This window comes from Lissotriton helveticus, chromosome 3_1, assembly GCF_964261635.1.
Source record: "Lissotriton helveticus chromosome 3_1, aLisHel1.1, whole genome shotgun sequence".
NCBI lineage: Eukaryota > Metazoa > Chordata > Amphibia > Caudata > Salamandridae > Lissotriton > Lissotriton helveticus.
This window is the reverse complement of record NC_136061.1, coordinates 2,106,179,215-2,106,192,837: the sequence shown is the minus strand read 5'-3', so window position 1 is coordinate 2,106,192,837 and position 13,623 is coordinate 2,106,179,215. Positions and strand designations below refer to the sequence as shown.

General features: G+C 41.4%; 1 protein-coding gene across 1 annotated transcript in view; it reads left to right on the top strand.

The window, feature by feature from the left end:
- Positions 1 to 13,623, top strand: part of LOC144824150 (uncharacterized) — a 325,877-nt gene that overhangs the window by 287,993 nt on the left and 24,261 nt on the right. The window contains exon 7 of the mRNA XM_078683279.1: positions 12,698 to 12,847. Within this exon, the coding sequence (XP_078539405.1) occupies positions 12,698 to 12,847 (150 nt within the window). The remainder of the gene's footprint in view (positions 1 to 12,697; positions 12,848 to 13,623) is intronic.

Sequence of the window (13,623 nt, the reverse complement as noted above, 5' to 3'; positions counted from 1 at the left end):
GTCTCTCCCAGGGCTATGACATCCTTCTAGCTGAACGAGACTGGCCACCCGAGTTTGTCAGGGAGTGCCCTCATGGCGAAGAAATAATTATGCCTGCCTTCTCAAATCATATTCCAATTCATAAAAAATATACACTTGCAAGAAAGTGGGCAGTAGCTCTAGCTCCTGCTTTATATAAAAATCATGTAGGATGGGATAAGGACTCTCCTCCTCATAAAATCCAGTTAAAATCACAACCTACTGCACAAAGGCAGTACCCAATTAAGCAAGAAGCTAAAAAACAGGTAAAAGAGATCCTAGATCAACTTGAATACCAGGGGGTGATTGAAACTTGCACCTCACAAATGAACAACCCTTTGTTTCCTATCTCCAAACCAGACAACTCATATCGTCTAGTTTTGGATTACAGACACCTTAACTCATGTTGCAAAACCTTTGCAGTGCAAAACTCGCATAGTGCTGCACTAATGAACAACATAGTGCGCAAAAAATACAAAACAACATTAGACATCTCTAATGGATTCTTTTGTCAAAATATAGCACCAGAGAGCAGATATTTGACTGCGTTCTCGGTAAATGGCTCGCAAAAAAGTTTCTGCCGTTTACCACAGGGGCACAAGAACAGCCCAGGATTATTCTCAGCGAGAGTAACAGAATTACTACAAACATATGATGACGAGGCATTATCCCATGTCGACGACATTTACCTAACAGATGATGACTTGGATACTCACTTGAAGAGAGTGAACACCATAATACTTGGGTTCGCAGCAGAGGGTTACAAATTCAACTTTAAAAAGTCTAGAATTGCCCATCTAACAGTCCTGTTTTTAGGATATGAATTATCAAGTGAAGGCAAAAGCCTGGCTGACAATTTCCTAGAGAAATGTGCTGTACTCCAAGCACCTAGAACACTAAAAAACCTACAATCAAATCTCAAATCAAATCAAAGTAACTTTATTCGGTTGAATTTACAACCATAAAAGTACAGGTGTAAATCATACAGTACATATACAATTATTTGCAACATTTTGTTTTTCATATAAAAATTGGTTGCTATGTGCAATAATGCATCAGTTTAAGCATATAATCAATTTGCTCTATATTGATACCCAAAATAACAGCAGTATAAAAATAGATATTTACTGCGCAGGGGCCGCAAGTTGAGAACGGATTTTTATACAAGCTTTTAAATAATAAGCGACTGTTTTTGCAACAAAAGGGGAATCTAGGCATTGTAATGCCAGAAGGGCAGGTCTGCATCTTCTCAGTCTTAATAATCTAAGCAGAGGAACCAACCAACGTTTGCGAGGATTTTCATAAAAGGTACAAAATAAAGTTACATGTAATGTAGACTGAGGAGTACAATCGTCACAGGGACATTTGATCATTTCACGTGACCAGTCAGAGGGCATAGGAAATGAAACAAGACGATAAAAGGAATTAAATCTAAATTGGGTTAAAACATATCTATCATAATTAGACAGATAAAAAGACAGATAAGGTTGCAGGCCATATGAGGATTGAATCATCGTTAGATGGATAGTCGACTGTTTGCCGATTTCAGAGCACAGACATAAGTTCTTTAAAGACCTTCTTGATATAGTAGTGAGTGACGTAGGGTTTATAAAAAACTCTAAGCAGTTCAAGTCATTCAGAAATTTAAAAACGTACAATAGCCAAGGAATCTTCTTCCAATGGGTCAGAGTCAGGCAGTCTGTTATTAGCGACCGGGTTAGGAGACATTGCTCCTTGGTCCATATACGGTGCCAAAGGAGAATCGGTTGGTACCTTATGATGTCAGATAGGTAGTCCCAACCGAGCTCTATATGGCTACCGTAATTGGAGGCACTTCTGGGGAGAGCTAATATGTACTTCAAAAAATCATTTTCAACTACTTGGAGCTCATGGACAGGGACATAGCCCCATACACCTGCTCCGTAGGTAGCCACACTCATGCACTTAGCTTGATAAATTTGCAATATTACTGCAGGAGCGGGCTTGCCCAGCTTCCTTGAGAATGAGGTCAGTGCTGATGTGGTGCGCTGGAGCTGCAATTTCCTGCTAGATATAGCAGGTTTCCATGACAGTTGGTAGTCGATGAGGATTCCTAAATACGGATAGTTCCTAGCACTATCTAACCTAGTGTTCTCAATGTAGATAGGTTTACATTTCTGGGCTTTCTTGCCAACATACATGACAAAAGTCTTGGATTTGTTGACTTTAAGACCAAGAGAGAGCATGTATTGGCAATACTTGTCAAGTTGCAACTGGAGCTGATTAGGTGTCCTTGCTAAAATTACCGAGTCATCGGCATAAAGCAATGCTGGAATCGGGCGGCCTTTTATGCAGGGGAGGTCCTTATTCCCTATCAGCATCGCTTGCTCCAAACCGTTAGTATAGATGTTAAATAAGAATGGAGCAAGGACGCACCCCTGTCTTACTCCTTTTGTAATTCGAAATGAATCCGTTAGCTCTCCGTTGATGCCATACCTCACACAGGCTTTGGCATCCGAGTAAAGCTCTCGGAGAAACTTCAGGATTGGGGGGTCTACACCCAGTTTATTTAAGATCTCCCATAGCTTGGAGTGGATTACGCAATCGAATGCGGAACTTAAATCCACATAAACCAGGTAGAGATTGCCACCTTTAGCCCAGGCATATTTCCCCATAAGTAAGGTGAGGTTAAGAGCCTGCTCCACCGTACCCAAACCCTCTTGGAACCCAAACTGAAGGTCTGTGATGATCTTGTTCTCCTTTGCCCAATCCTGGAGGCGTTCCAGGAGGAGTCTCCCAGCGACCTTACCCAGCGAGTCCAAGAGGGAGATTGGTCGGTAGCAAGCTGGATTGTCTCGGTCTCCCTTTTTAAAGATGGGGAGAAGCACAGAGGTAGACCAAGAATCGATTAAACCGACCTGAGAGACTGCGGACATGACTTGGGTGACTATTGGGGACCATAGTTCAAGGTTATTCACAAAAATATCTAATGGAACCCCGTCAGGTCCAGGGGCTTTCCCAGTCTTGGAAGACGTTAGTGCTGTATTCACGTCTCCAAGGTCAAAGTGAATGTCAATTGGGTAGATGTTATCACTGTTGGTACGGGCCTCCCCAGATGTAATATCGTCGGTAAATGGGGTTGGATCCCCAAATATCTGAGAGAAATGGGTCACCCATTTTTCAGCAGGTACCTCACCCATTTTTCAGCAGGTACAATCAATTCTAGGCTTCCTAAATTTTGGAAGAACATACATTGCAAATTACGCAGAAAGGGTAAAACCCCTTTATGATCTAATAAAACCAGATTTTAAAAGAATCAATTGGACTCAAAAACACACAGAAATTTTGAGATCTTTACAAACAGACATGTTAATTAAAACAAAATTAGAAACACGTGACAATACACGCAATCTTGTGATTCGAGTCATCCCAGGAAGATGCGGATTCACATACCTGACCTCTAATGAGGGAGAAAAGGTACCAATTGCATATAAATCACACTTGTACACAGAAGCTGAAAAGAGTTTCAGTATTGAAGAAAACATTGTTCATGCAGTTCAAACGGCTATAGCAAGAGAAAAAGACAACGCTGACGGTAGACGTATCACAGTCAGAACAGAGGAATCAGCCTTTGAGGCATTAACAATCCCATGTAATTTACCAACAACAGCGTTGAATCCAGAATGGATACAATGGGTGAATTCAATTACAACGGACAGAGTAAAATACTACTTTGATCCAGAATTAAAAGAATTAAAATATCTAGAATATGAAATGACATACCCTCTGCCAATCGACATTCGGCCCTTACGACAGTACGCCTGTGTAATCTATACAGACGGCGATGCTCAACCACCAGGGTGGGGAGAACAAGCATACAACCCCACATGTGAAATCACAAAAGAAGTGTGGCACGGAGGGAAACTGAGACCTCTGCTAATAAAAACACACTCAGTAGAAACTAATTCAGAAGAACAAACTGAAATAATAGCATTGAAAATGGCGCTAGATAATGCAGATCGCGAATTCCCGACACTTATAGTGTCCGATTCATATTACTGCGTCAAAGCATATAACAACGATTTGCAGAAATGGATTCAAAACGGTTACAAAGATGACACAGGTGCGACAATAAAGCAAAAAGAGCTTTGGAAACAAATAGTTCTTTTGGAGAAAGAACTACCAAAGACTCACGTGATACACTCACTGAGTCATCAGCGTGATGGCGTTCACGTTGCAGGGAATTCATTGGCTGAGACAGCCACAACGGTAGCAACTGAATCGGCTTCCGTAGTTAGAAAAAAGCGTGCAGTAAAATACATTGACGGTGAAACAGTGCTGGCGGTGAAAACGTCATCAAAAGGCGACTGCTCAGCACAACCGATGAACTATCCACTCAATTATACATACATAATCGATGCAAACTCCATTCCTTTTGCTCGAATCCCTGGAGTGGGGGACAGAGTAATTCCAAACACGGACAGGAGAGGCTTGTTAATAGCAGACGCACATATGGGTGAGGGTCTCAGACACCTCAAACTAAAAGATTCTCTGGAAGAATTACAATTAAAATACTGGTGGCCAGGCATGAGCCTGCAGCATCACATTTTTGTAAAAAATGCCCTGACTGCAACAGTGGCGAGAGAAACTGTATATTACCATGGCGTTTCACTCCAGAATGGATCAACAATAAAAATTAATGCGTCTAATTAACATATAAAGACTAGTTTCCACTTGTAATGTAGATCCCCAGTACTCGGCTGACGTCTGAACTGTTATAAAAAGATTTGCGAGTCTATAATGGCATATACGCTAGAAGCATGCTACGTTTGGCTAATGTTTTTCCTCTTGCCCTAAAGCGTGTGGAAAAACATGGCCAAATGAGCATAGCATAGCGGACTCTTCTCACTTCCTACCTGAGGGAACGGGATGGTGTAAAGAAAAAACCAAAGGCATAAAGTAATCTATAACAGCGAAGGTATTAGGTTCGGGAGCTGGGTGGGTCAAACATCTAATAAGTGTCCAACCTGCCAAAAAATTCTCTGAGGGGATTCAGTCCGTACGAATTATTGTTTGGGACTAGAATGATGGTCTTAGATCTTGACAGTCAGACTTCAGTGGTTAAAGAAAAAAGCTTTGATATCAAAGATCGTTTGGCTATTTTGCAGGACTTAAATGAAACAAGGAAAGACCTGAGCAACATAAAGTTGAAACAACAGCCAACGACCACTGAAGAAAAACCACCTGTCCCAGCAAGACCTGTCTGGATTCCAAAAGTCGGGGATCTAGTCAGAGAAAAGATCGCGGTAAAGAAGGAATTTGGGCCTTCTTACAGAAAAGCAGTTCCTGTCTTGTCTATCAACGGGACAAGATCAGTAGTACTACCGCCCCTTGCTGGTAAAAAGGAGAACAGAGTTGTATCAATCGACCTGGTAAAACCACAATCATGTGGCCGATAACAAACAGTAGGCCAAGTGGACTCCCGACAAGTAGTAGAACACCAAAGTTTGCTACAAATACAGAGGTTCAATCTAAGAGGCTAATCACATTCGAAATGCCTGCAGAACAACAACAAGGACTATGCAACAATGCTATGGAACTTAAACCTCTAAAAACCCAAATAAAAACATTTAGCAGAGACACACCAATCTACAATGAAGTAACAAATGACTATGCTACTGCAACGAAACACACTAATAAAGCAAACAGTAATCCTGAAGCAATTGGAACAATAGACAGAACGGCATCCGGCTACTTCATCAACTTCGATGATTCATCTGAAGATCTGAGTGAATCAAAGGAACAGACATCAACAAAAACCTTTAAAGATAAGGCTAAGGAACTTTTTAAAGAACTGAAAGAAACCTATCTGATTTCTCCATGGATTGAATTCTGGGTGGCCTTAGGTGCACTTATCCTCATACTTTGGCTCATCATGGTACTATGTTTGGGACATTTCATTGAGGGAAAATATGCTAAAATGGACACAGCAAGCCAGAAAATCAACTTGGTCCTCAAACCACACACGTCTTCACACGTCGAGAAAAGAGAACTTTCTTCAGTCAACTTCACAGCCAATCCTATACCCGGTGGGGTAGCATGGGACAATACTGATTATGAAATCTATGGTCCGGTTGAAATCCTGAAGTATCCACATCAAATCAAGATCTCATTGAGTGACTTTGTAAAACCAAGCTCATTTGCTGATGATTGGGACTTTGAAAGTATTAATGATATGATGTCTGACCTAGTAATGTCTGCTAAATTTACAAAACATAATTATTTGCAGGGTTCGTCTAATTATGATAAGATGTTCTGCTATAATCACTTTGGTAACCATTATCTGCATAAATCTGCACAACCTAGAAATGTTTTAAATTATAATCAATGGGAACACTGTGCAACCCCTCCAAAAGGTAGCTCAAGAACCTTTTATGACAAATATTCATATTTTTCAGGGTTCAACACAAGTAATGCAGAAACATTTTATTTCAAATTGTCAAATAAGACAGGTACGAAGACCATGCTTACAAACACTAAATTGATATATTCAGACTCATTTTTTGAGCAAATGAGTACATTTGGTTTTGATTATTGGGACAAAAATGTTGAAGTAAAAAGTGTTTGGGGTACAAAAGAATGGCAAGTACAAGGTATAGAATCATTGTTTAGAGCCTGCATGATCCCAGAACAAATTATATTTTTGAATGACACTATTCAACAAACTACCTGTCTTGGCCTAGCCAAAATCAAAGACTTAAACAAACCGTCTATTCCAAAGCCAACAATGAAAAGTAATAGCTCTATAGATGAGGAGATAGACGTAAACCATATATTAAGCCAAAACAGAACACATCCTGATTGGAAACAGTGGTTGATCTGGCCCACAGATACTAATAACTGTCAAGACAGATTCCTGAACAAAATGCAGGGGTTCACATTGACCAGGCCAGACCCTAGATATTCCCAAAGACAACACCCAGGGATAATTACCACGTGCAGTGTGGGCAAACTCTGCCTTCAATGGCTACAAACATCCACACTGGCAGAAATTAAGCAACACCTAACTTTACTTACTGATGGTGCTGACTTGCGTGATTTCATTATGGGACCGCGCAAACAGCGTCAGAAACGCTTCATAGCAGCCTCTGTATATGCAGCTTATACCGAAGCCTGGAAAATAACTCAAATTGAAACATCAGAGAGAATACGGGAAATTGACCGTATTAATTTGGAAAAATCACTTTCTGTAGTGGACAATGGGTTAATGACTCTGTCCTCCAGAATATACTCTTTGGACAGCATTGTGTCTTCAGCAATCGACATAATATCGCAAGACTTACTGTTGTTACAACACGGTCAGTCTCAATTGCGTTCTATTGTACAGCTTGGCTGGACGTTACAAAATCTGCGTTCAGGCTATGTGCCTTGGCGTTTAATCAACACAACGTCACTATTCAATATCTTTAACCTTACTGATAAACAAATCAGTATGGCACAGTAGGGTGCTGATTATACAATCCAAGCATTGAGAAACTCGAGAGATTACCAGTGACAATTTCAGAACGACCTGTCAGTGAATGGATAATACATGGGATAATTAATATTCCAATATCTAATTTCAGGTTTCAATACTGCCAAAAATATATACAGGCTGGCATGTACGAAAAATTGGGTAAAGGGTACATTACGTCAACATGGAACTTGCCCTATTCACATGCATGTGTCAGTAATAAAGGCCAGAAAGTGTTTCTTAGTGGCAATAATTGTGCGATGTCACTAAGCGGTACACTTCTGTGTAATGGAATTAGTTTACACGGAGCCTGTGAAGGGTCCTCAAATAACCTTTCATGCCACCAGCTAGGCACACCTGCAACACAAATAGAACCATTCTTTAGGAGACTATCGAACGGGAGTTACATTGTAATTGTAGACCGCAGATGTTGTAGTTTGGTGCCCGGAGTACCTTATCTCGTAACTACGACTGCGAAGGTCATGTGCTGTGAACAAGTATTGTTCCCCAGCGCAATGCCAGACAGGGAGGCAAGGTTATGGCCGAACTTGAAAATTGCTTCTATTCGAATTGATACTTTAAGCAGAATGAAAACAGTGCTCCTTCAGACGCCGACCAGGCTCACGTCATCAAAAGAAACGTATGATCTCCAAGTTGCAAGGATAACGGCAGAGATTCATTCATTGTTATCAACTAATTCCCCCATACATTTCGCAGAAATCCTGAACGAAATCTTAAATATTTCTGATACCAGTGGAGTCTCAAATGTATTTAAGACAGTGTTTTCGGGGGCTTTAACACCATTTAAAGCCATTCTGGGTATTTTTCCGGACTTCGTCCATTCCATCTTTGGTGGACTTCCTCTCCTTTTGGGACTAGTGGCAGGAATCCTATTTTTGATCCTGTTATTTCGCTATGGCAGACCGTGTCACAGACAAAACACCTGCGACAAGGGAAGAAACAATCCTAGCCATTGGATACCGGGACCGGATATCTAAGATCCTTGGACTATCCCGGCTTGGAGACCTGAACATGACTTGGTTTCTTTCATTTCGACCAATGTGGCAAAGATGTGTTTTACCTGTATTAAGGTGCTTGCTATGCGGAGAAGAATGCGTGTTGGACACCTGTCTGACGCTACAATCGGATGCGCCAATGGATGCAGAAACTTTGTTGGGTCCGGTCACGGCTCATGCATTGTGCTGTCCCCAGCGGCTACCAATCCTGATGACGGCATTCGTGGAAACTTCACCACTACGATTGAGGGGTAGTGAGATTCAAGATGAAAGCAGCATCGATCAGGTACGACCTTCTGTCAGCTATGCTGATCAAAACATCAATGGAGGCAATCATGCTCATGAATGCATGGTGACCACTTTTTCCGAGTTAGTGGAACTTTCACAGGAAGCTGTTGACAGCTTTTTCGACAGTCTAAATGATATGATGTTCTCACCAGAGCAGAAATAATGACTTTTGAGCAAGCTAGCACGCGGCGTTCCAACCACCGTGAATTTGGCCTTCAACTTTAATGATAAAGTAACGTGAACAATTTTTCTCCAGTCTACGGACAGCAGATTTTTTCACAAATCCCCAAAATATTTTTATAGTTTTTCGGGACACTTATCTTCTGCTTAAAGTAGAAACTATTCTTAGAGAACTAAATTTCTATTTTGGGAACTTTAGAGACATTAGCTGCCCTCTGGCATGTTCATGGATATTTTATTTTGTGATGAAATGGTCTTGCACTTTTTCTTCTGTATTAAGAGCCATTTCATGTGTCATTTTCATATCTAATTAATAGTGATATATACATATGCGTGATTAATTAGCATTCCTCTACTGCTTATGTGCATATAGTGCATATGATTATATTTTTCTCGTATATTACATAATTTCATAATTTCAAAATGCATATGGATGTATTTTGGGGTGGTACGGTATACACATACGTCACTGTATATTTACTATGCCTAGATTTGTAAACATGGACATAGTCTGCGTGGAGTGGGTGTGATGTATTCCTATAGGTTCTGTATCGATCCCCCTATTCCTGACCCTGTTCTGGTTAACAATTAACTAGCAGCCATCCCATGATGCAAAAACCGTTATCTGATTAAGCCACACCACGGCACAGGAACGCGTTATCTGATTAGGTCATAACGCTTGCCATCTAATTAAGCAAGCAATATTCCTTCAGCCCCTGATAAGGCATACGGAGTTCTCAAAACAAATCAAACCTATGACAACCTGGGAAAATCCCTGCGGCCATTGTTTTGATTTCACCAAGAACTTCAGTAAAGAATGTGCTAACAACTAGTTCGTATGACATCCTTATTGACGTATCTATGTCCATCCTTACGTCAATCTCGGCACCTTACAGGTATAAATATTACCGATATTGCCTTAAGCAAACACACGCGGTGGTGACGAGATCGGAGCAGCGAGACTTGCCGAAGAGGCCAGCACAGAGCGGACCCCGCTGGCGCTGCCCCGCCTTCCTGGCGCGCTGAGAACGAGACGCTGCTTTCTCCTGCCGAGAAATCCAGCTCCGGCGCTTCCAAGCAGCCCTTGCAGGCAGCCTGGAATATCGAGACCAAAGACGAGAGATACCAGCCCTCAACCATTCTAGATCTCAGGTACAGAACTGAATAACCCCTTACAGAGAATTCTTGAGTCAGTCACTTGGCAAAACAAACTTAACTTAAACTGCTACTTATCTACTCCCGCCCACGTATTAGGCTTGGGTCAGGTACACCGGGGTAGGCGTAGTTAGAAGCACCAGTTGAGTACGATTAGTCAAATGTATATATGTATGTATCTATTTTATCCATTTTAAATATCATATGGCTTAGAAACCATATCAATGCTTTTACAGTATTATTTTATAATTCTGCTTTTATTGTATGCACTTTACTTAACCATAAGTATTGCAATAATATCGATTCATTTCTCTTGTACGAGAAAAGAGACTGATCAATAAATAACATCTTTTATTGAACACGCCCGTCTCTTCCTTTTCTCTACAATCTGGTGAAACTAAGAATGCACTGAACTGACTGAGTAAAATAAGTTGTCTTTTGTTTTCACACGACTCTAGAGATACACTCTTGATTAGGGGAGAGCAAAGTTGTCATGTTCTATGGTTGTCAGAAACTAAATCCCTTCTTGTCTATCCAGGGAGGTTAAACTCCTCCTTGCCTATTCGAGAAAGTTTCTAGTGAACTCTGAGCTAGCTGGCAAACCCAAAACTTTAAGTCTAATATCGTCAGTAGAAGACCTAGTTAACCTCCGTCCTAGGTCTATACTATTGAAGGTATTATTCCAATGCGCAGAGCCTATTGGGATAATAGGAACTACACTACAATTGGTCCGAGTGGCAGCACTCACTGGACGAGATGACGGAGTGCACACTGAACGTCTCCCCTAGACTGTGCATAGTGGGCATCTTTCCCCGGCTAAATATATAGGAACATCAAGGTAGAATTTCATGTTGGAGTGTGCCATGTCTCTGTGATAACCAGAATATCTAAGTTAATATGGGTTATCAGGTCAGCCATGCCAAAGCATTGATAATGATCAGATTCTTAGGTGGGTCTAGGTAACTATAGGGGTGATGACTGGAGAATATGGGTAGGATAGTTAAGAAGGGGAAGAAGACACACCAAGACTTTTATCTGCTTTGTAGATAGAAGAGTATGGCCCTAATCCCTACCTGGCACAAAGAAAGAGTGCAGTAACAGCTGACAGTTGCAGCTTTGCTACAGTGCGCTGGGTGCATCTTGGCTGTATACTCTAATACGGTGACACAAGAAGAAAGAGTAGAAAGACTTCAACAGTTAAAGCGACAATGGACTCCTCCAATTCACAAAACATCACTGCAAAGTTGTTCCAAGAGTCAAGTGTAAGAGTGGGGACACCTTAGATGCAGGATGTTGCTGAAGTGACATATGTAGGCCCGAAGTAGCTCAAAATTGCATTCTCAACAGTCAACTGATCCAAAGAAGTGACTGAACTAACCTTGATAATAATTTCAAAGAATTCCCACGTGCCTTACATGGGAGTTCAACTGACCTCTTAACAAATGAAGGAAGGGCTAGACAGAAATGTATGGAACACTGTGTATCTTCACTATATCATCCTGAAATGAATACAATAGTAGAGAGGCTTAGCTGCAACATTATAGACGTAGTCGCACATGCAGGGAGCTGCAATTTGGTCTGGGGCTGTTGTAAGGATGAAATGATAGGCAATCATGGCTTTGCACTGCATGTCACTACAGACTAAACTGCATTTGAAGTGGGCTTTGGGAATGGCAGTGAAGAAGCCGTGCAACCTTTGAGCACAATTCTTAGGTTTTCAAACATTCACAAAGGTAAAGTAGCAGTGCTGCAAGGGGCAGCCATGAATGTGTTTTACCATGTGAATCCAGGTGGTTACTTATAGGGGCTTAATCAGACATGGAGAACTTTTTAGATCCGCATCTTTTCCTCAATGAATGATAGCTGAGCGTGTGTGCATTGTGGCCTTTACACATTTGGAATTGAAGAAGCCCAGGGAAGGAGAGGAAAAAAGGCACATCTGCTCATCGAAGGAGAGGAACCAGAGAAAGTATTTTTGCTCAGGGAAAACGAGGAAGCACGCCCCTTTCTTATCAAGGAACGAGATGAAACCTGCACAGCTCAACACACAGGAAAAATGCATAGCAGATCAGAGGTTCTTTAATAGACTTAGAAAGGATATGGGCTTTTAAATGGACTTTTCTCTTCCTGAAGAATTTCACTGATCTATCACCCTCAGTTCACCTGTAAACACTTTAAATTAAATTTGAAATGTATTTATTTAATCTGTATTTGCAACGGTTTGTTAAAAAGAAGTGTAGACCCCGTTGAGTTGCACGAGATGCCAGCTCAAAGGGAGCACATACAGTGATATCTGGCTTATTCATTAAACATTTTATGCAATCAATCATTGACAGGGCCTTGGGTTGAAGACAACGGAAGTCAGGTAGTGGGCCTGGAATTCACAAACATAATTTTGAATAGTGCACCAGGCCAAGAGCTACTTGAAAAGCACCATTTCATGGAGTACCTTGGGGTCTTGATGCCACAAAGCAAATGCAAATTATAAAATCGCCAAATTGTTGACTGGGAATCTTTGTTTTGAGGAACATCTGTCTGTGTGTTTTAGGCCATCCATGCGGAACTTTCCAAACTAGTGAAAAGGCAAAAAGGAATCCCAGAAACATCTGGCATTGGCAGATCCAAGACCAGAGCTCTATTGAAGATGAGAGGCGACCTCAACCCGCTGCTGCCACGCCGTAACAGCAACTGGAAGCAGGTAAGTGCCAACATCCTTCTGTCCACTTCATTCCTGTAACAGAGAGAAAGAGAAACCTGAGAGCGCGGCAGAGATAGAGAAAGAGGTAGAAAGAAAGAGAGTGTGAAGGACTGGCAGAAAAAGAGAGGTAAGAAGAGAGAGCTAGAGATGGATGAGTGGGCTGGGGGAGAAAGAGTGAGAGCTATACAGAAAAAAGAGAAAGATGGTAACGGACTGAGGATTAGAGAGAGAGAGGGGCAGACAGTGAGAGAGATAGAAAGAAATAGAGGGACACACAGAGGAAGGGTGGTATGGAGAGAGAGAGAGTCGAAAAGAGAAGGAGGACTAGTGAGAGAGGTAAAAAAGAAAAAGAGGATGTGGGACTGCAAGAGAGAAAGAAAGTGAAATAGAGGCAGAAGGAACGAAAGAGGACGAGAGACTGATGGACGAAGAGTGATATGAAGAAAGAGTGAGAGTTGAAGAGAAAGAGGGAGCAACAGAGAGGTAAACAGAAGGAAAGAGAAATAGGCTGAGGTACTGAAAGACAAGCGAAGAGAGAGAGGTAGAGAGGGAGAGAACTACGGAGAGAGAAAGAGAGAGAGACAATGGGACAGAGAGATATAGACAGAGAAATTGTTTGGACAAACCTTTACCTCCTATGATCAATTCGAGTGCTAAAATCGTCCAATATTCTAGATTATTATGTGTACTTGTGCTATAAAAGATGACTTTGCACAAGTCATGAAGTAGGCAAATCGTACTTTGCTTCTAACACTGGGGCCCAGATTCCAAGTTCA